Genomic DNA, 21,987 nt, shown 5'->3' on the forward strand with positions numbered 1-21,987 from the left:
TTTTTTCAATGCAAAAAAGTCAGATTTTGGTGACACTTCCTGAAAATGCTCAAGACAGCACTGTATACTACTTGCACAGCTATTTGAAAACTACAGTAAAGTTAGACATCACTGCATTGAGTGAGGTATCTGAGTACAAGACACTGAATATGTATGTTTCACATTTTTACTGCAGATGCTCTTTGCAATTCTAATTTATTCCCAGCATTGTGCAAAAGAATAAACACACCCTTATTTACAACAAACATAAACTCCCTTTAGGTAGAGCTGTGCACAACTGTACACAATATTGTAGTACGAATTTTAACTGAGCCTGCAACAGGTCTGTAAATCATTCATCAAATTGTTCAATTTTAAAGACATTTTCTGGAAAATAAAGATTTAAATTTGTTTTATAAAATTAGCTTGACAGATTTTGACAACTAGTTCAACATTTTTGTATGTAATGACTCAAGTAATGAAATGAGCACTATTGGTTTTATATGGAATGACTATTCAGCATTCACAAGTTTAGTTACCTTTGACTGACATGACATAAGCAAATGATATAAACAGCAGAGAGTTGTATGAAAGCAATTGATGCATGTCCAAAAGCATATGCAATTTGTTGGAAGGAATGAGAAACTGCTACTAGGATGTGCACAAATGACTAATTGTTTCGAGAAATGCATGACCTGTTGTGCAAATGTAAATAGTGTAGTGAGAAATGCACCAAAGCAACTGAGAAAAACTGTAAATTAGAATTGCAACAAGCATATGCAGTAAACACGTGAAACATACATATTTAGTGTCTTGTACTCAGATACCTCACGAAATGCAGTGATGTCTAACTTTACTGTAGTTTTCAAATGGCTGTGCAAACAGTATATAGTGCTGTCTTGAGCATTTTCAGGAAGTGTCACCAAAATCTGGCTTTTTGCATTGGAAAAAATGTCCAGAGTAAACTGACATAATGAAAACATGACAGCCATTTGACTATCTTGTTCATAAACAGTGGTGTCAGGACTTTTCATTTTGATGACACTGACACTTTCATTGACATCAATACTTGCTTTTGAGGAATGAGCTCTCCGTTTTGAGCAAGTGACATGCTTTTGCAGGTTATCAGCTTGGTTTTGCAGTTTGTACTAATTGTTTTGAGAAATGCATGAACTGTTGTGCAAATGTAAATAGTGTTGTTAGAAATGCACCAAAGCCACTGAGAAAAACTGTAAAACAGCTGTCACTATTTATCAGTATGTCTACCTTTTAGAATTTTAGAATTCAAAATGGTCTATACACACAGACAATTTAGCCTACCCAATTCACCTAGTGCATGTATTTGGACTGTAGTGGAAACCAGAGCAACGGGAGGAAATCCACACCAAAACGTGGAGAACATGCAAACTCCACACAGAAACGCCAACTGACCCTGCAGGGGATCGAACCAGCGACCTTCTTGCTGTGAGGCGACCCACTGCGTCACCGTGCTGCCCTTTACTTAGTTTTGAAAATGATTATTTTTTTGGTCATTCCCCATTGAATATTGGCAATAATTTTGGTGGGTTTAATAAAATATTTATGCTCAGTCAAATAGGTTATATTGTTATAAATAGAATATTAATAGTAATATTATTAGAAATAGAAAGATAATAAATTTTTATTTATTATCATTATTGCAAATGTTTCAACTAAATGTGTTTGTAAACGTTTCTCTTGATTTCTCCTTGATTTTCCCCCTCACATATTAATTTAAGTGCACAAATTTTCAGACTGCGATTTTAATTTTTTGGTTGTATTAGTTCCCTTTTTTGTTTAAGCTTTAGTGTGTTTTAATAATAATTTTGTGCTTCTGTCAATTATATTAGGTTTTAGATTTAATCTTAATATCGATAGTATCTGGATGCAGCCTTTATGATGCAAGCTGAGATTGCATCAATCAGCGATGAATGTCAGACACAATGCACTCAATGGAGTGAGTGATGTCACGGTGACGGGTAAGGTTAGGTGAGCGCATTAAATAGCATTGGATGCAGCTCAGATTGCACTGCACCAGGTCTGCATCCAGACCCCTCTCATTAATATTCGATGTTGATAAAATAAATGTTATTTGTGTGTGTGTGTGTGTGTGTGTGTGTGTGTGTGTGTGTGTGTGTGTACATACACATATGTAGTATATAGCATTTAGTTTATACTAGCGTTTGTTAATAATACTACTACTAGTCTTGTTATCATATTTATTTAATATCCTAGATATATGATTATGTCAAATATTTAAAAACAATACGACAGACAGACAGACAGACAGATAGATAGATAGACAGACAGACAGATAGATAGATAGATAGATAGATAGATAGATAGATAGATAGATAGATAGATAGACAGACAGACAGACAGACAGACAGACAGACAGACAGACAGACAGACAGACAGAGGAACGGACGGACGGACGGACGGACGGACGGACGGACAGACAGACAGACAGACAGACAGACAGACAGACAGACAGACAGACAGACAGATAGATAGATAGATAGATAGATAGATAGATAGATAGATAGATAGATAGATAGATAGATAGATAGATAGATAGATAGATAGATAGATAGTGTTACACAACATGCTTCTCAAAGGACAGACATGATAAAAGCGCTGCTGCCCCTTTAAGACGTTGCCATGGTGAAGTTTTGCGCTTGTTGTTGGTGCGTCATCAGTCTGCGTGTAACCGAAGAATAGAGCAAATATCTCGCACTGTTCGCTCGATTATCAGTAAACCGAGGCTTTTATTAAAGGTAAGTTTCTTTACGTAATTATTCTAATTAAATGTGTTACAGTTTATATTCTCACACAGATTAAATATGGCGATTGATCATTCTGAATCGAGTACTGTGTGAATCAGCAGGTGTTTATTAACGGTGGAGTTCGTGCAGAACAACAGCCTGCGGTTAAATCAAGGAAACTGTATTATGTGCATCATAATAATATTCACTCTGGCTTCCTTGTATCTGATATAAATGAATGAATGTTTATTTTGATATGATAATCACCAGTTGACCTGCTAATCACATCAGTATTAAGAGCGTTCTGGTCTGAATATAAAATAATGAATATATAAATATATAATATGTCATTTAAAAAAGAAACAGATGTACTTATTAATGTAAATATTATTTATATAAATTAAAAATATTAAACATATTCAGTTATAATGTTAATCAGCTACATCAGCTACATAAACTATTAATTTAGAATTTAATAAATATAATTAGAAACTAAGTAATTATATTAATTTACCTTTAACTATATTAGATTTTAGATATAAAATTATATAAAACTATATTCAAGAGTTCACACTTAGCTCATGATTTAGACATAGCTTGTTTGGCATGCGGTCCCGGGAGAGAGCCCTGGGCTGCCCCCTTTTGCAGGGCGAGGGGAGATTGAGCTCAGGTCGATCTCAAACTACCCCGCTGCTGAGGCCAATGTAAACTTTCTGAGAGTAAGATATTATAAAAAAAAAAAAAAGCTTTAGGATTATTTTATCTATAATATGGAGCACATTTGGGGAACCCGGGGAACCCGGGGGAAATCCACGTGGACACGGGGCGAACATGCAAACTCCACACAGAAATACCAGATGGCTCAGCGAGGACCCGACATAGGTATTCTTGCTGTGAGGCAACAGTGCTAGTCACAGAGCCACCGTGCCACCCATTCTGGATAGAGCAGGAAAAAGGGGAGATGTGGGGTTTTTTCCAGACGAAGATAGTTGTAGAAAGGAAATGAGGATATATATATAGTGATTTGGGAACCTTTGATAGGAGGATCATGATTAGCTAATGTGGACTAGCTGGGTCAATCATGAGCACATGCTCCTCTCGAAACTAGTTTAAAATTAAACTTCACCTAAATAAAAAACTAATAATTTAGACAATAATACTTACTTCGACCTTAGCCAGGGGGGGGGGCTAAGGTCCAGGATTTGACCCATACATGAGCTCATTTGTCCTATTTTGACTGCTATGTCATTGCAATAAGTAACAATAACCCATCGAAAAGGCTTTGAGACCAAGCCGAATTCTATGTTGGCTGTCATGACTTCAGCTAACCAGTTTTGACCAATGCAAACAATTATTTTTCATGAGTCCAACATCCAGCTGGTCAAGAAAACACACAATCTGATGTAAGTGGCGTTATCTTTAACTACTATTGTTTTTAAAATAGAGAAAACAATTTACAAGTAACTTTTTTTCTAAATCTTGGACCTTATTCATTAAACTAAAAAATAACCAATAAAAAGATGTGAAGCCCCAAAAGTGAATCATATTAAAATTCATTTAAATACTATTTTGGCTATTATTGTAATTAATCAATTCATTTTATTTCAAATGGTGAAATTCTGACTGAGTAAAGTTGAATGTGCTGGCCAGTTTGTTATTTATAATTTGCCTAATAATTGACTATAGACTTTTTTAATTTGAAATGGGTTATTTTATTTATTGATATATGATGTAATAAATTTTTCACAGAGATGGGTTGCGACTGGAAGGACATCCGCTGCGTAAAAACGTGCTGGATAAGTTGGCGGTTCATTCTGCTGTGGTGACCCCGGATTAATAAAGGGACTAAGTAGACAAGAAAATGAATGAATAAATGTAATAAATTTGTATTTTAAAAATAAATATTTATTTTTTGGTATATCAAAAGTGTGGTTATAATGACCATCCGGCAAGCTAATCCAGATAAATATAGTGCATAAAAAGTATTTAAATCTCATAATTAGATATAAAGTGAGGTGTGTGATTCCAAAAATGATCCACTTTTTGAAAAAAAAGAACCCCCCCCTCCCTTTGACCAGGCTGGCTACGGGGCTGTTAGGGGCCTCGGAATGAGTATCCCCACGTGGAAATAGAGAATAAAGAAAATGATTAACGCAGCTGCTGTTTATAGTGAATTTAAACGAAAGCAAAAATGAAGTGTTGTAAATGAAAATAGCAGTTATTTAACAAAGAAACAAACGTGAAAAGCATATGAGTTTCTAACACTGTCTGGTGTATTAGGGAGGAGTGTGTCCTGCAGGTGTCTGTCAAGCCATCTCACCTGCATGGAGCACATTCATGTATCGCACCGCTATGTGATGCATTGAGTGTATGCTTCACCAAAAAGACAGGTCTTTAGTTTTGAACTGAGAGAGAGTGTGTCTGAGCCTCGGACATTATCAAGAAGGCTATTCCAGAGTTTAGGAGTCATAAATGAGATATATTGATAAATATAGACCTTTTTCATGGCTGCTGCATGGAGGGCGCCATAGCGACCAGCGTCTTCCGGTACAATGCTAAAAACTTCCGTTTACAGCGTGAACAACTGGTTATTTGCACTCCGAAAATGGGTTTCAATAACGTTTTTAATGGATAACAGAGTGTTTTTGTGACACACAACTTAGAAATGTGTCTGTTAAAGCCGTTATAATCTGTCACATGTGGTTCAAGCGCGTCAGAAATACGAGAAAAACGTTCTCCTAGTTCACGCGTCTGCCGTCAGAAATAACGTACAGTGTGTGTGTGTGTTCCCGGCCTGTCAGCTGTTAGCTCAGCGGCTCTTTAACACACACAAACACGCACACACACATAGAGAGAGCAAACCAGAGTACTGGCATGAAACTTAACAGGTATGAAAAAAATTTACAAAAATGAGCAATAAAAGTCTGTTATTGATCCTCTGCTGCTGATTCGCTGTTCATTCTAATCGCGAGCCGTTTGTGTTTTATTTCGTGTGTTGTTTTCACCACGGTTTGTGTTTTTCTGTCATTTCGAAATGACACTAGCCTATATTTTCATGTTGTCACAGTTATTAAATCAGTGTGTCAGTGGCACAGTACAAGCTGTGTGTGTGTGTCAAACATTTTGGTGAACTACATTAGTTTGGGCTGGTTATATATTTGAAATAAAGAGAAAATGTTGACTTTAGCGATGACGAGGCTTCATTTAAACTGCAGAAGATGCCGTCTGACAACGAGGGCAAAACGCCTCACAGCAGCTGCTTTCCATCCTATTAGATCGCATTTCTTTAAATGATCAGTCCAGGAGATGCTGCTGATGGACAACAGTGTTAGTTCAAAGAGGATAAAAGCAGGTAAAATAGATTAAAACTATCGTTTCAAAGCTGTCCAAATGTGACTGTTTACACGCATCAGCTGCCGACCGGAAGTTCTTCGCATTCTCCTTGCGCATACACGCAAAGCATAATGGCTAATTTTGCGTTCCAAGAAAATGGTCTATAAATAATGTTACGACAGCTGTTTTAGCGTTACAATATGATTCAATTGCCTCTTGTTACAGTTATTAAAATAGGTTGACAACAAACAGGAAATCAGGGCCAGTGATATCACCACATTGAAATGGTCTAAAGAAATAAACAGAAACAGAAATAAGTAAAAATATGATATAAACGTAGGTCCAGACCACCTTTCATTCAAGATTCATGCATGGTAGCGACATGTCCTCCGTACGCAAATTTATTTTTAACCGTGTTGTCATAAAATCCCCCTGCAGCATCAGTCCAGCATGTGTAATAATAAAGCCATCAGCATGAAAGTCCATCATTTCCTTTGTATATTTATTTATTTATTTCCAACAGTGTTGTCATAACCCCCCCTGCAGCATCAGAATGTGCGAGGGCCCGTCAGCCATCTCTGGCCCCATTCCTCCAGATCCCACACTGTTTCCTGAATATTACAGACGCCCATCTTCTGGTAAGCGTCAGCCTGTGGAGCTCGTCTTGTTTTCTGTGCACATTAATTAACCTATGAACAATGATTGTGTTGATGAAGCTCGTGGTCGGCTGGAGGGAAACGCTCCGAACGGCTCGTCTCCTCTTCTGAAGGGTCCGTTAGCACCAGATCCCGCTCTTCATCCTGGATGTTACAGTGCCCGATCCAGCCCTCGACCCCGCATCGGTGCTAACGCTGCCCATCTCCTGGAGAGAGGACAGAGGGGAGTTGTGGGAAACCTGCTGAGACTGGACGGAGTGGCACTGAGCCCCAGTCCAGCCAAACCCAGTAAGAGCACAGAACTAGGGATGGGCCGCTATAAGATTCGACAAATAAAAAATGTGTCACTTCATATTTCTGTGGAAATTCTGTGGAAATTTCTGCTTCTGTTCTTGTTTGACAGAACCTGCCATACGAGACTTTGGTAAAGAAAACGTCCGCAAGCTTCGAGAGGTCCAGAGGCGTTTTCGAGAGCTGGAGGCGCAGCGAGAACACGCCAAACCTGTGCCAGTCAAAGCACTCTGGATCTCCCCGAAATACCAAGACGTGCCCTCCAGAGTCATGGCCCAGTTACAGGTGAACAAGAGATTTCCTTTCTACCCTCGAGAATTTCTAAATAGATCAGTGCAGCTGAAGCCCCTTTTTGTACTTCCCCTTTTAAAAGGAGGAGAAGCATCGGAGGTAAACAATTGTAGACCAATTTCCAAATTATGCATCAGTGCAAAAATGTTTGAAAAATTAGTCAGTGATTAACTTAACCTGTTTCTGGACACAAATAACTTGTTATCAAATTACCATTCAAGAGTTCACACTTAGCTGATGATTAATTATAAGCTTGTTTGGCATGCTGTCCCGGGAGAGAGCCCTGAGCTCATGAGATCCTCGAGCCCAGGACTCCCTCCCGTTGCAAAGCGGGAGGGGAGTTTGAGCTCAGGTAGATCTCGGGAACTCCCCTGCTGTAGCAAGTGAATGCTCTTGAAACTAATTACTAACTAGGAGCGTGTCTATGTTGACAATTTGGCTTGTTCAATTGGCTTAATTGTATGTTTTTGGGTGGTGGGAGGAAACCGGGGAACCCGGGGGAAACCCACGTGAGCACGGGGAGAAGTGCAAAACTCCGCACAGAAATGTCTGCTAGTTTTGGTAGAGCCAGGAACCAGAGACATTCTTGCTGTGAGGCGACAGTGCTAGGCACTGGGCCACCGTGTCACCCGTCTAAGAAGGAGGCGTAGGGGAGGAAGGGGGGACTCTTCAAAACGAAGATAGCAATGGAATAAACCCCAGGGTATTTATAGTAGTTTAGGAGTCATCTGATTGGATAGTAGTGAATTGGATAATGCGGGTCAGCTGCTAGCAATCATAAGCACGTGATCCTCTCGAAATTTGTTTATACATAAACTTCACTTCAAGAGTTCACACTTAGCTGATGATTAATTATAAGCTTGTTTGGCATGCTGTCCCGGGAGAGAGCCCTGAGCTCATGAGATCCTCGAGCCCAGGACTCCCTCCCGTTGCAAAGCGGGAGGGGAGTTTGAGCTCAGGTAGATCTCGGGAACTCCCCAAAAATGCCTTTGAATAGCTCGGGACAGCAGCCGCGTATTGAAGAGCCCCCCAAAAAGCAGGTGTAACAAGCCATATCCGGCTGCTGGATATAGCGTTGATAGCTTAGGAAGAGAAGCTTCTAAGGGAGCAGAGCAAAGTAGGCTGCTAGAGCTTAGGCGGGGTGGGGGCAGGGCTGGATAGACTCCGCGGGAGTCAAGGCTCAAATATATACACCCCTGCGGGGGTGGGAGCTGGGGTTAGTTTGCTCAAGCAAGAGTCGGGAAGATTTGGGCGGTGGAGACTCTTGCATGAGAGGGTGGGAGGTGGCCAGGGCCTGAACTCCGGCGGGAGTTGAAGCTCGTTTTAGTCGCCCCTGCGGGGGCTAGAGCTGAGGATTGAGGGCCTATGCGTAAGGAAGAACATAGCGAAAGAGTGATGCTGAAAGAAAGACAGTTAGCGGAGGACTCAACGCTGGAAAAGAATTGAGGAAATAGGAGGGTAAGGAGATAAGGGGGAAGATCAGAGAAGGGTAAAAGTAGCGGAAGCACTCACGCTGTAAGGAAGAAAGAAGGGGCAAATAATTGCCAGGCGGAGAATCTCAACGCCAGAAAGAAGAAAAGGAGAATATAGAAGTATATATGCATATATAAATATATATGGTTATTACATGGTAAGGGCCGGGCGTGGGTGGTGATTGACTCTTGCGAGAGTCGAAGCTCGGAGCGACCCCTGCGGGGGTCAGAGCTGCTGTGGGCATTTCCCCTGCTGAAGTCTGGGAAAGGGAGGGGGCGGTGGAGACTGCAGCAGGGGGTGGCCGGGGCGGGACTCTTGCGAGAGTCGAAGCTCGTTTTAGTCACTCCTGCGGGAGTTAGAGCTGAGGATTGATGGCCTATGAGAAAGGAAGAAAAGAGAGGGCGGAGGAACTCGACGCCAAAGGAAGAAAAGGAGAGAGGGGATAACCTGCGTGCGTGAGCATGCACGTGCGTCTATTCCTGTTTCGGCATGTGCATGCACACGCATCGGAACAGGTATACATCGGATGTATGCGTATAACATGCGCATACATACCATTTCTAATGGCCTGGGTGGGGCGCAAATGGTGACTCTTGCGAGAGTCGAAGCTCAGCGCGACCCCTGCGGGGGTCAGAGCTATGGGGGGGGGGGGGGGCAGTAAGAGTCGGGAAGAGGGAGGGGGTAGTGCAGGCTCTTACTGGGGGTGGTAGTGAAGGGGTGGCCGGGGATGGGCTAGGGGTGACTCGCGAGAGTCGAATTCGGATTGGACCCCTGCGGGGGTCAGAGCATGGTGAGGGAAGGAGCATAGTAGGTTTGAAAGGAAAGTTAAGAGCATACATGCAACCTGCACAACATGTAGTGCCCCTAGGCTCACATACTCATTGCCAATGAATGCCAAAAAGGTGCCAGAAGTCTGGGTGAATTGGCATGATTTTAAAGGCGGATGAAATGTCGATTTTTGCAAGCCAAGCATTGCGGCCGGCTAAACTGATGAGCGAAATTGCTTGGTCTATATCACGATAATTCAGCGAGTATTCGTCTGATGGAATAGTGCTGTTAATGCTAGGAATATAGAATTGTGAGGAGCGGAGACCAATAATCAAGGGTTTTTGCTAGAGAATTCTCAAGTCGCAAAGTCAATAGGACTAATACACGAACGCTGAACAGTGGGGCAAGAATAGTACTATCATGAGTTTATTATCGATTCTTTTTGATTAACGAATTCACTGTTGCAGGTTCGGTAGTCGCAGATTGTAGATTGGAGCAGAATAAGGTTAAGGAAGGGAGAGCTGGAACGCCCGGGTTAGATCCTTGGGTTAGATCTGAAATCAGAAATCAGAAGTTAGTATCAGGGTGACAATGCAATTCAAGCAATTTGAGAAATATGGCATCGTGGATGTGAGCTATGTGAGTGGAAATGCATCCTTTATGTAGAGTGTGATTGTATTTGAAGAGCATATAAAATGTAATGGGTTGGATGAGGGTCAGGTTCTGCAGCCAAATGTCATGGTCTTTTTATTAATGCATGGTCTGATAGCTTGATGTCGCTACGTGCAAGGATGGTAGAGGTGAGCATTCATCCCCCCACAGAATGGCAACTGGATGGAGAGCTGAGGATATGGGGTATAGTTTGTCTGGTGGTCCTGGAAGTGTTTATTGAAGATCCGTTGTCAGAAATGTCCTCCTATTCATAGCAGCCAATCAGGAAGTTGTTTGTTGCTGTTTCACATCCAACTGACTTGCCATTATAAGCTTACATAAGACACTAGTGTATGAATAAATGAGTCACTGGTCTAGTGTAATTGGACCCCAGTGCTCTGTGTATAATTTTTTATTTTTTTTTATTTTTTTTTTTTATTTTTTTTATTTTTTTTTTTAAATTTATTTATTTATTATTATTTTTATTTATTTATTTTATTTATTTGTTTATTTATTTATTTATTTATTTTTTAATTTATTATTATTTTTTTTAATTGCTAACATCAAACTCTGAACTCTATACGACTTCAAGGGCGATGTCACCACTTAGTAAAACTGTGAATGGAATGTTAGTAATTGGCTTTACTTTAATCCATGAATAACATTTGTTGGTATCTTAACTTCATTCACAAGCTTGTCTGGTCCCAATTCATTCATAAGACTTGCAACAGAGTCAAGAGAGAGGGCAGGACCTTCTCCAAAGAGCTTATTGGGTGGTGACGCTTCTCCTTACAGCTATTGGCTTAAAGGAGAGCCAGTCAAGCGTGCCAAAGGTGAAAAAGCCCGGCGGCCATTTTGTTGATCAAGTTCACCATTGTTTATGACTTGAGCTGTTGCTTGCTGAACATTCCAGCAAACAAGCTGTTAAATGTAATGGATCAGTGGACGGGCAAGAGGCAAGTATCTTTAGTTAAAATCATTGTTTACACTAGTCTTGTTATTCAAAAGATTTATAAATGTTTTAGTCTAAATGTTTGGTAAAGTTATTTTGCAAAGCTTCCCTTCATGTGCATAGCATGTGCACCGCTAGGAAAAAGGTAATGGTTCAGTTTCATTGCAATGGCTTTGGAGTTTTTGGCTGTCATTTGCTGGAGAATAGGGTTGAAGACACAGCAGATGCGTTGAAGTGGAAGGTTTGATGTTTGTTGAAGTCGTTGATGCAATTGTTGGAGTTGTTTTGAAGTAGTAGTTGTTGTTGCTGCAGTTGTTGTTGCTGCAGTTGTTGTTGCTGCAGTTGTTGTTGCTGCTGTAGATTGTAGCTTGTAAATTATAGCTAGTAGCTTGTAGATTATAGCTGGTAATTTGTAGATGGTAGCTGGTAGATTGTAGCTGGTAGGTGATAGCTGGTAGGTGATAGCTTGTAGATGATTTGGTTGTCCATGCTGGTTTAGAGTAGGTTCTTCAACGGAGCTAGCTACGGTGAAGCTACCTCTTCAAAACGAAGATAGCAATGGAATAAACCCCAGGGTATTTATAGTAGTTTAGGAGTCATCTGATTGGATAGTAGTGAATTGGATAATGCGGGTCAGCTGCTAGCAATCATAAGCACGTGATCCTCTCGAAATTTGTTTATACATAAACTTCACGTCTGGATTCAGAAAGCAACATAGTACTGTTTCTGCCACACTGAAGGTTTTAGATGATTTTTTACCGGCAATGGATGGTAAGAATTATTGCACTGCTCTTTTTCTTGATCTTTCAAAGGCATTTGATACTGTTGATCATACACTTTTAATTCATTATTTAACACGGATCGGTATGTCAAACCAAGCTACCACTTGGTTTGCTAATTATCTGTCCAATAGAACACAGTGTGTCCATATGGACGGGCTGACTTCTTTATCTTTAGAGGTGCCCAAAGGAGTGCCGCAGGGATCAGTATTAGGGCCTTTATTATTCTCTATCTACATTGATAACTTGTGCGACAACCTTACAAATGCCTTTTATCATCTGTACGCTGATGATACAGTGATTTATTGTTGCTCCCCTTCATTTGCTCATGCCATTTAATTTTTACAGTCTGCTTTTAATATTGTTCAGTCTCGTCTTAAGGATCTTAAATTGGTTTTAAATGTAGACAAATCTGAATTAATGATTATCACAAATTGTTTCACTCCTGTGCAGAACCAACCATTAATTACCACTCCCCAGGGTCAACAAATAAATTTACATTTACATTTAGTCATTTAGCAGACGCTTTTATCCAAAGCAACTTACAAATGAGGACAAGGAAGCAATTTACACAACTATATGAGCAACAATGAATAAGTGCTGTAGGCAAGTTTCAGTTGTGTAAAGTCTAAGAAGGAAAGCATTAGTAATGTGAGAATTTATTTTTTATTTTTTAGTACACTTAGTGGTATAGCTGGAGAGGCAATTGCAGATTAGGAAGTGAAGTATAGACTGAATAGTTGAGTTTTTAGTGGTTTCTTGAAGACAGCGAGTGACTCTGCCATTCTGATGCAGTCAGGAAGTTCATTCCACCAACTGGGCAGATTAAATGCGAGAGTTCGGGAAAGTGATTTCTTCCCTCTTTGGGATGGAACCACGAGGCGACGTTCATTTACAGAACGCAAGTTTCTGGAGGACACATAGATCTGCAGAAGTGAGAGCAGATAAGGAGCAAAGCCAGAGGTCGCTTTGTCAGCAAACATCAGAGCTTTGAATTTGATGCGAGCAGCAACTGGCAGCCAGTGCAAATGGATGAGCAGCAGAGTGACGTGTGCTCTTTTAGGTTCATTAAAGACCACTCGTGCTGCTGCATTCTGAAGCAGCTGAAGAGGTTTGATAGAGTTAGCTGGAAGCCCGGCTAGTAGAGAGTTGCAATAGTCCAGTTGGAGAGAACAAGAGCTTGAACAAGGAGTTGAGCTGCATGTTCAGATAGGAAGGGTCGGACCTTTCTGATGTTATAGAGTGCGAATCTGCACGATCGAGCAGTTCTAGAAATGTGGCCAGAGAAGTTTAGTTGGTCATCAATCGTTACTCCAAGGCTTTTCACCAATTTGGATGCAGTAATGGTTGCCCCATCCCCCCAAATTTAGTGTCCAGCTATAAGAATTTAGGCTTTCTACTCGATCAGGAGTTTTCTTTCAAAGAACACATAGCAAATTTGGTTAGAAAATTGAGAGTTAAGCTCAGATTTTACTATCGAAATGCATCCTGCTTTTCTCTTAAAGCTCGTAAACATTTGGTGTCTGCAACATTTTTACCATTTATTGACTATGGTGATGTTTTATATATGCATGCTTCAAACAAATGTCTTCAGCCTTTAAACTCCATAGTGCTCTAAGGTTTGTTACAGGCTGTCAAAGACTTACTCACCATCGTGAATTGTACGCTAAAGCTGAGTTGCCTTCTCTGTGTGTAAGAAGGTACACCCACTGGATGACTCTGGTCTACAAGGCTCTTCTGGGACTGGTGCCTTCATACCTATGTTCCCTTCTCCATAAGTCTTAAAGAAAGCATGCCCTACGCTCAAGTGAATCTTATCATTTGATTGTTCCCCGGGTTCGAACTCAAATAGGAAAGCGAGCCTTTAGTCATGCCGCCCACTCATCCTGGAATACTCTTCAGTCTGAAGTAAAGATATCTGAGCTCATCCCAATGACATCGTTTCACTCTATTCTTTTTAACAAACAACAACAGTCCATTTCTCAATGCATGTGTTTTTAATATACTGAAATGTGGTAAAGCTGGGAAACTGAACTGTATTTTTATATTATATTAATTTTCTATTTATTATTAATATTATTACATTTTTTTCTTTTTTTTATATAAATCGTGTGATGCAGACCTCTTGGCCAGGTCACCCTTGTAAATGAGATCTTGATCTCAATGGGTTTTTATCTGGTTAAATAAAGAAACATGTATATGGACTTTGTAATGAATTAGAAGTTTAAAGGAGACCTATTATGTAAAACTTACTTTCATAAGAGGTTTAAACACAGTTGTGTGTCAGCAGTGTATGAATATAAGCAGCTTCTAATGGTAAAAATGTATTCATTTTATTGTTTATAATCCCTCTCGATAAAAACAGAAACACTTTGATTGACATTTTCTCTTTGTACATGTCATCAGAGTGGGAAAGCCCCGCCCACTAGTGACCATCTCTTCCTCATTAGCATAGGATATAAGTCTTAAATCTGCCACTATGCTGACACACAAGCATTTGCATTTGCACAAGCATTATGTGTGTGTGAGTGTTTTTGTGCATGTGTATGTGTTTAAATGTGTGTGTGTCTGAATGTGTTTTTATATGTGTTTGTTTTTGTATGTGTGTGTGGTGAGGGCACATCTGTGATAATGTTCTTTTGTTTAAGTGTGTGTGTTTGAGTGTGTGTATGTGTGTGTGTGTGTGTGTGTGCAAATGTATGATTGACTGTGTTTTTACATGTGATCATGTTTGTTTTGTGTGTGTGTGTGTGTGTGTGTGTGAGCGCTTTGGGTTTTAGAAAAGCGCGTTATAAATAAAATGTATTATTATTATTGTTATTATAGTAATACCAGTACATATTGACTTTGTGGGGACATTTTTGGTCCCTATATGAATAAAACGGCTCATAGATGCAGATTGTTTCCAATGAGGGCTGGTTTAAGGGCAGGAGGAGAGAATATACAGTCTGTACAGTAGAAACATCCTTATGTCTATGAAAATAAGATAGCTGTAAGAGCGTGTGTGTGTTTGTGTGTGCAGGAAACAAGCCCCTTAAAGAAGCCTGAATATCAGAACTTCCTGAAGGCTCATTCAGTGTGTGGAGCCGGGGGTCGACCGGTGCTGCGGCGCTCAGACAGTGAACCGACCGCTGCTGGAGACTCAGACTCTGAGGTCAGAAACACAAACACACACACACACAGACACACACACACACTCACTCAGCACACACTTAAACTCACAAACACTTCATTCACACTCCTGCAGACAGTGTTGCGTAACAGAGGTCTGTGTTGATGTGTGTCCAGATGCATGTGAGAGGACACACAGTGGACTTTGTGAGTCATAACGCTCGAGCTGCGGCGAAGACCAGCATGAGGAGATCTCAGTCCTTACAGAACCTGCAGGACAAAACACCAGCCTGCGCCGTCAAGGGCAAAGTGCCGCCATAGTGAGTGAAGCTACACAATATTGGAATAACTGACATTACTATATTTTGTTTTTCACCGATACATGGTTGAAGTCAGTATTATTCGCCCCCCTGTATATTTCATTCACCAATTTCTGTTTTACTGAGATGTTTTCAGCACATTTCTAATCATAATAGTTTTAACTCATTTCTTATAACTGATTTCTTTTGTCTTTGCCATGATGACAGCACATAATACTTGACTTGATATTCTTCAAGATGCTAGTATTCAGCTTAAAGTGACATTTAAAGGCTTAACTAGGTTAATTAGGGTAAAGTTGGGTTAATTAGGCAAGTCATTAGCTGTTTCCATCCAAAAATGCGAATGAACTTTATGTGCAAAACTGGATTATCACATTAAAGTCATGCGAATAAAGCAGCATTACCTTCTAACGAGTCAAAGCAAACAAAACACTTCCTGATTAACTGGCGCCAAGTATCAACAGTAAAAACGGAATTTGTTGCGATAGGAGAAGCTGCGTCAATCTGTTCTTTCAAGAGTTCACACTTAGCTGATGATTGATTATAAGCAAGTTTGGCATGCTGTCCCAGAAGAGAGCCCTGAGCTCCCTCCCGTTTGCAGGGCGAGAGGGGAGCCTTGAGCTCAGGTAGATCTCGACAACTCCCTCTTGATAAGAGCTGATGACTAAAATGAGTACTATGAAGAGATATGCTGCAGGATGAGAGATTGACTGTAGTGCTAAACTTAGATTGATCAATTGACTTGTTGTGCATGTTTTTGGAATGTGGGAGGAAATCGGAGGACCCGGGGAAAACCGATGCGAGCACGGGAAGAACATGCAAACTACGCACAGAAATGACCGCCGGCCTGTTAAACGACTTGAACCGGTGACGTTCTTGCTGTGAGGCAACAGTGCTAACCACTGGGCCACTGTGCCGCCCTGGAGGGAAAGGTGGAGAGGAAGGGGGGATTCTTCAAATCGAAGATGGCTGTAGTGAGAAACCCTGACTCTTTATAGTGGATTAGGAATGGCCTGATTGGTGGATCATGCATGCTAATGCAGAACCAGCCGTGTTCAATCATAATCACGTGTTCCTCTCGAAATTAGTTTATGAATAAACTTCACTTATCTAATAAATGACTCAGAAGGCAATCCTGACATGCAGTGATCGTGCGGTGGCGTTTAAAGGTGTCAAACGCGGAGCACAGACGCTCTTGATTCTGGAGGTCATTAATAATATAATAACACTAATACTTGCACGTTAAGGCGTTTAATAATGACGAAAACAACAGTTCAAATGGTTTACAGTGTGCTCAGCCTGATGGTTTGTCCATTCACACACATTTTAATCATCACATGATCACATGACTAATTTTAATGCACGTGCTGGAGTCTGTGCGGTAAAAGTGTTTCCATCGTAGTTTGTGCGCATCGTTTCTTATCGAATAAAAAATTGATCCTACTCAGTTATGCGCATGTGATGCTGGCTAGACATTGAATTTTGGTCACCTGACATCACAGTCTAAATCTAACCTAATATTAATGTCTTATGACATTGTGTGCCTGCTGGGCAATAACTGCACTACAGAATGTTACGTTTACACACACATGCACAAATTAGATGTAAATGCATCAGCTTTTCACAGTGTAATACTCACCAGCCTTGAGTAATATTTGTAATGTATTAAATATAAATGTTATAAACATTGTAATATTTACAGCAGATACTTTTACTCTACTTGCACTACATTTTTAGGCAAGTAATGGTACTTTTGCTTGAGTATGATTTTTCAGTACTCTTTCCACCACTGATGATGTGAAAATAAATGTGATTTGATTTGATTTGGATAAACTAAATTGGCCGTAGTGTACGAGTGTGTGTGCGAATGAGTGTGTATGGGTGTTTCCCAGTACTTGGTTGTGGCTGGAAGGGCATCCGCTGTGTAAAACATATGCTGGATAAGTTAAGATAGATAGATAAGGCACTGAGCTGAAAGAAAATGAATTAATGAAGGAATGAAAAGTGACTGAAAGCTGTATTCCCTGTATTGTTTTGATGCTTGAAAACCTGGTCGGCATGTTCAGTGTATTATTTGAGCTGGTGTGTGTGTGTGTGTGTCAGTCTGGAGCAGAGGAAGGCACAGTGGAGGAAGGAGGAGGAGGAGAAGAAGAGAAACACTCCTGACCCGTCTGTTCCTGCAGGACACACACAGATGTCTGAGAGAGAGAGACAGGAGACGCTGCACTCCCTCAAAGAGAGTGAGTGATTGACTGTGTGTGTCTGTGTATATAGTGTGTGTGTATGTTTCTGTGACATGTCAGGACAAAAACTTAGCACTTTATAATGGCACTGGTATGACATAGGTCAGGGGTGTTCAAATTTGATCCTGGAGGGCCGGTGTCCTGCATAGTTTAGCTCCAACTTCATTTAACACACCTTCCTGGATGTTTTTGTATACCTAAAGAGCTTGATTAGCTGGTTCAGGTGTGTTTAATTGGGGTTGGAACTAAAATATGCTGGACAGCGGCCTTCCAGGACCGGGTTTGGGCACGCCTGACATATTGATTGTGAATTATGAGGATGCCATCATGTTTCATAAGTCTTATAAATCATACAGAATGATGTGTGTGCATGAATGGATATCTGGCCGTCAAGTCAGATGAGATGTGTGTGTGTTTGAGTTTGTGTGTGTGTGTGTGTGTGTTTTGTCTGCAAATGCATGTGTGAGGGACTGTGTGGTTTTGTGTGTGTGTGTTTGTGTTTTTGTTTAAGTGTGTGTGCATATGTTTTTGTGTGCGTGCATATTTGAGTGACTGTGAATCAGTGAATCTTCTGTGTTTTTGTGTTTACGCGTACGTGACTGTGTTTTTGTGTGACTGTGTGGTCCTGGTATTCATCACATGAAGATTAAATAACTTTTCAACAGGGGGGGTTCGAGTGTTTCGAACGAACCACCCCCCACGACCAAAAGGTCTAGAATTTGTCCTTTGAATTATTTTATATATTATACAGTTGAAGTCAGAATTATTAGCCCCCTTCAAAATTTTTTTCTTCTTTTTTAAATATGTTGCAAATGATGTTTAACAGAGCAAGGAAATTTTTACAGTATGTCTGATAATATCTTTCCTTCTGGTGAAAGTCTTATTTGTTTTATTTCGGCTAGAATAAAAGTAGTTATTAATTTTTTAAACACCATTTTAGGGACAAAATTATTAGCCCCTTTAAGCTATATTTTTTCTCGATATTCTACAAAACAAACCATCGTTATACAATAACTTGCCTAATTACCCTAACCTGCCTAGTTACCCTAATTAACCCAGTTAAGCCTTTAAATGTCACTTTAAGCTGTATAGAAGTGTCTTGAAAAATATCTAGTCAAATATTATTTACTGTCATCATGGTAAAGATAAAATAAATCAGTTATTAGAAATTAGTTATTAAAACTATTATTTTTAGAAATGTATTGAAAAAATGTTCTCTCTGTTAAACAGAAATTGAGGAAAAAATAAGCGCTCTAATATTTCAGGGGGGCTTATAATTCTGACTTCAACTGTATATAATTACATACACACACACACACATATATATATAATAATTAATATATATAATATATAATAATTAATATAATATAATCATATTCAATATAGGTAATAAAGTGTAACTTTTAATAAATCTGGCCAGTAATTTGAATCCCATAGAGCCTCAAAGCCTCAATAATGTGACGCGAGTCACATGACGTAACCTACTGAGTGGTAACGTGAATCTTTGATGCGACATCCAACTAAGTCAGGCAATGGGTTGAAAAGAGCAAGAGAGGCAGAAAAGGCAGGCAGCTGCGTCATTATAGCAAAATATTGAACATATGTTCAAAAAGACTGCCAAACAGGGTAAGGCTAAAGTTACTTACTTCCTAACAGATGAAAATCTGTCCCTATCTATGAGGTTCTAGGCTAACTGGCCGCATTAGCCGGGACGTCCTGTATATTTATTGACTTGTCCAGTACATGACCTCCCTTTGCTTATTTTTGATATTTTTTTAAATAACTGTTCGACGAAGGCTTTAATAGCAAGCGGAGTACTCAGCCGTCAGATGTCACTTCACAGCAAAAGGCGCTAATCCCGTCACGTCTGTGTTTATGAGGCTGTTTGGTCACTTCATTTGTTTTATTCTGATTGGATATAAATACAATCACTTAAACCACTGCAGAAGGCGATCTGGGATGCATTCCAGATGAAATTGGACAGGTTTTTAGACAAAATTAATATAAATAAAACTAATTATGACCTGGAGAAAATCTGACCTGCGCCTGAAACACCTGTAGGTGCGCTTTTACAGCCAAAATTCTATTAAAGACATGTTTACTATAAGCATAAAACGTGTTCTAACATTTCAGGCCTGTAGCCAGGGGGGGTTCAGAAGACCCACCCCTCACTGACAAAGGTCCAGAATTTTTCCAGAATGCCACAGCCATGTAACCCTGCAGCCCAAGAGCGGTTACTCACTGAAGCTAAGCAGGGCTGAGCCTGGTCAGTACCTGGATGGGAGACCACTAGGGAACACTAGGTTGCTCTTGGAAGTGGTGTTAGTGAGGCCAGCAGGGGGCGCTCAACCTGTGGTCTATGTGAGTCCTAATGCCCCAGTAAAAGTGAAGGGGACACTACACTGTCAGTGGACGCCGTCTTTCGGATGAGACGTTAAACCGTTGTCCTGACTCTCTGTGGTCATTAAAAATCCCATGGCACTTCTCTTTGAAGAGCAGGGGTGTAACCCCGGTTTCCTGGCCAAAGTCCCTCTATCGGCCTTTACTATCATGGCCTCCCAATCATCCCCTTCCACCGAATTGGCTCTATCACTGTCTCTCCTCTCCACCAATAGCTGGTGTGTGGTGAGCGCACTGGCGCCGTTGTCCTGTGGCTGCCGTCGCATCATCCAAGTGGATGCTGCACACTGGTGGTGGTGTGGAGAGACCCCCCTCATGATTGTAAAGCGCTTCGGGTGTATGGCCATACACAATAAATGCGCTATATAAATACACATTACATTACATTACATTACATTACAGAATTTGTCCCATACATGAGCTCATTTGTCCTATTTTGACTGTTATGCCATCATAAATAATGAAAATAATCCATCGAAAAAGGCTTTAAGACCAAACGGAATCCTCTGTTAGCTGTTGCTTCGACTATAATCTGATGTAAGAGAAGTCTTCTTTCATTGTTTTTACACAGAGAAAACATTTACACATTCAGAGAACACATTTCACATTCACATTAACATTCAGAGAAAACAGGGAACTTTATTCTAAATCTTGGACCTTACTTCTGAAATAACATTGAGCAATAAAAAGGTGTGAAGCACCAGAAGTGGACCATAACAAATTAATTTGAATATATTTTGGCTGTTGTTGACATCCAGGAATTTTCAAATGTACTTTTTTTTACCAATGAGGCTAGAAAAGGTCTTTAGAATTCATTATTATTGTTTTTATTATTATTATTATTATGTTTTAATTATTATTATTTTTTAAATGAAATGGCCAAATTGTGACTGAGGACAGCTGAATGTGCTGGCCAGTTTTATTTATTTATTTATTTTTTTTGACTAATAAATGACAGTAGGCTACTTTTTTTTTTTGCTTTAAAACTTTAACAGATTGCTATTTTTTCCTAATGATAAATGATGTAATAAATTTGTATTTTAAAAAATAGTTTTGTTTTAATTTTTAGGAAATATTTTTAGTACATCAAAATGTGTGGTTATGATGAGATCTGACTAGCTAATCCAGCAAAATGTCACTAAAATGCAGTATTTAAATCTCATTGTTAAATAGAAACTGAGGCGTGTAACTGCAAAAAGGTCCACTTTTTGAGAAAAACAGAACCACCTCTTTCACCAGGCTGGCTACAGGCCTGTCCAAGTATAGCATTAGCAGTACCTTGTGAGGACAACTTTGTGGTGTAATAGGGAAAAACAACTCATAAATTAGACAGAACAAAGTATTTTGACAATGTTAAAATGCAGATTGTTTTCAGTGGGGGTTGGGTTTAGGGGTAGGGCTGGGAATGGGGAGTGAAATATACAGTAAAGAGCCCAAAACATGAAAGCCCAACTTGCTGTGTGTGTGTGTGTGTGTGTGTGTGTGTGTGTGTGTGTGTGTGTGTGTGTGTGTGTGTGTGTGTGTGTGTGTGTGTGTGTGTGTGTGTGTGTGTGTGCAGCTCACAGGTCTCTGGTCAGTGAACTGCTGTCTCTCCCAGTGAAAGCGGACACTCTGAGCATTCGTTCTAGACGGGCTGATCTGGACCAGCGTCTCTCTGAGGTGGAGGAGGCCATCAAGATCTTCTCACGGGACAAAGTCTATGTGAAAGTGGACTCTTAAACTGCTCTGAGATCAGTCTGTTTCTACTGCGTTTATATGTTCGTCTGTTAGCAGGAGTTCCATGAGTTCCCTGTATTTTAGTGCTGGATGCTTTAGTTGATTTATTTCTTACTAATGATATTCTGTATTTATGCGTGCTTTGGTAAATCATCATTGTTAAAAGTTCCAGTTAGGATGTGAAAAGTAGTGCTGGCCAAAAATGAATCACGTTTAATTGCATCCAAAATAAACGTTTGTT

The 21,987-nt window shown here is 40.1% G+C and overlaps 1 protein-coding gene across 1 annotated transcript; it reads left to right on the plus strand.

The window, feature by feature from the left end:
• The first annotated feature begins 2,709 nt into the window (after positions 1-2,709).
• On the plus strand, positions 2,710-21,749 carry enkd1 (enkurin domain containing 1). The gene is given in 8 exon segments (NM_001126408.1): positions 2,710-2,774; positions 6,619-6,733; positions 6,812-7,039; positions 7,155-7,327; positions 14,979-15,110; positions 15,245-15,387; positions 17,491-17,627; positions 21,589-21,749. Coding segments are annotated over 7 exon segments (1,059 nt in total). The 5' UTR covers positions 2,710-2,774; positions 6,619-6,648.
• The last annotated feature ends 238 nt before the right edge of the window (positions 21,750-21,987 follow it).

The sequence above is a fragment of the Danio rerio genome, chromosome 8, assembly GCF_052040795.2.
Source record: "Danio rerio strain M-AB ecotype USA chromosome 8, GRCz13ab, whole genome shotgun sequence".
Lineage (NCBI taxonomy): Eukaryota > Metazoa > Chordata > Actinopteri > Cypriniformes > Danionidae > Danio > Danio rerio.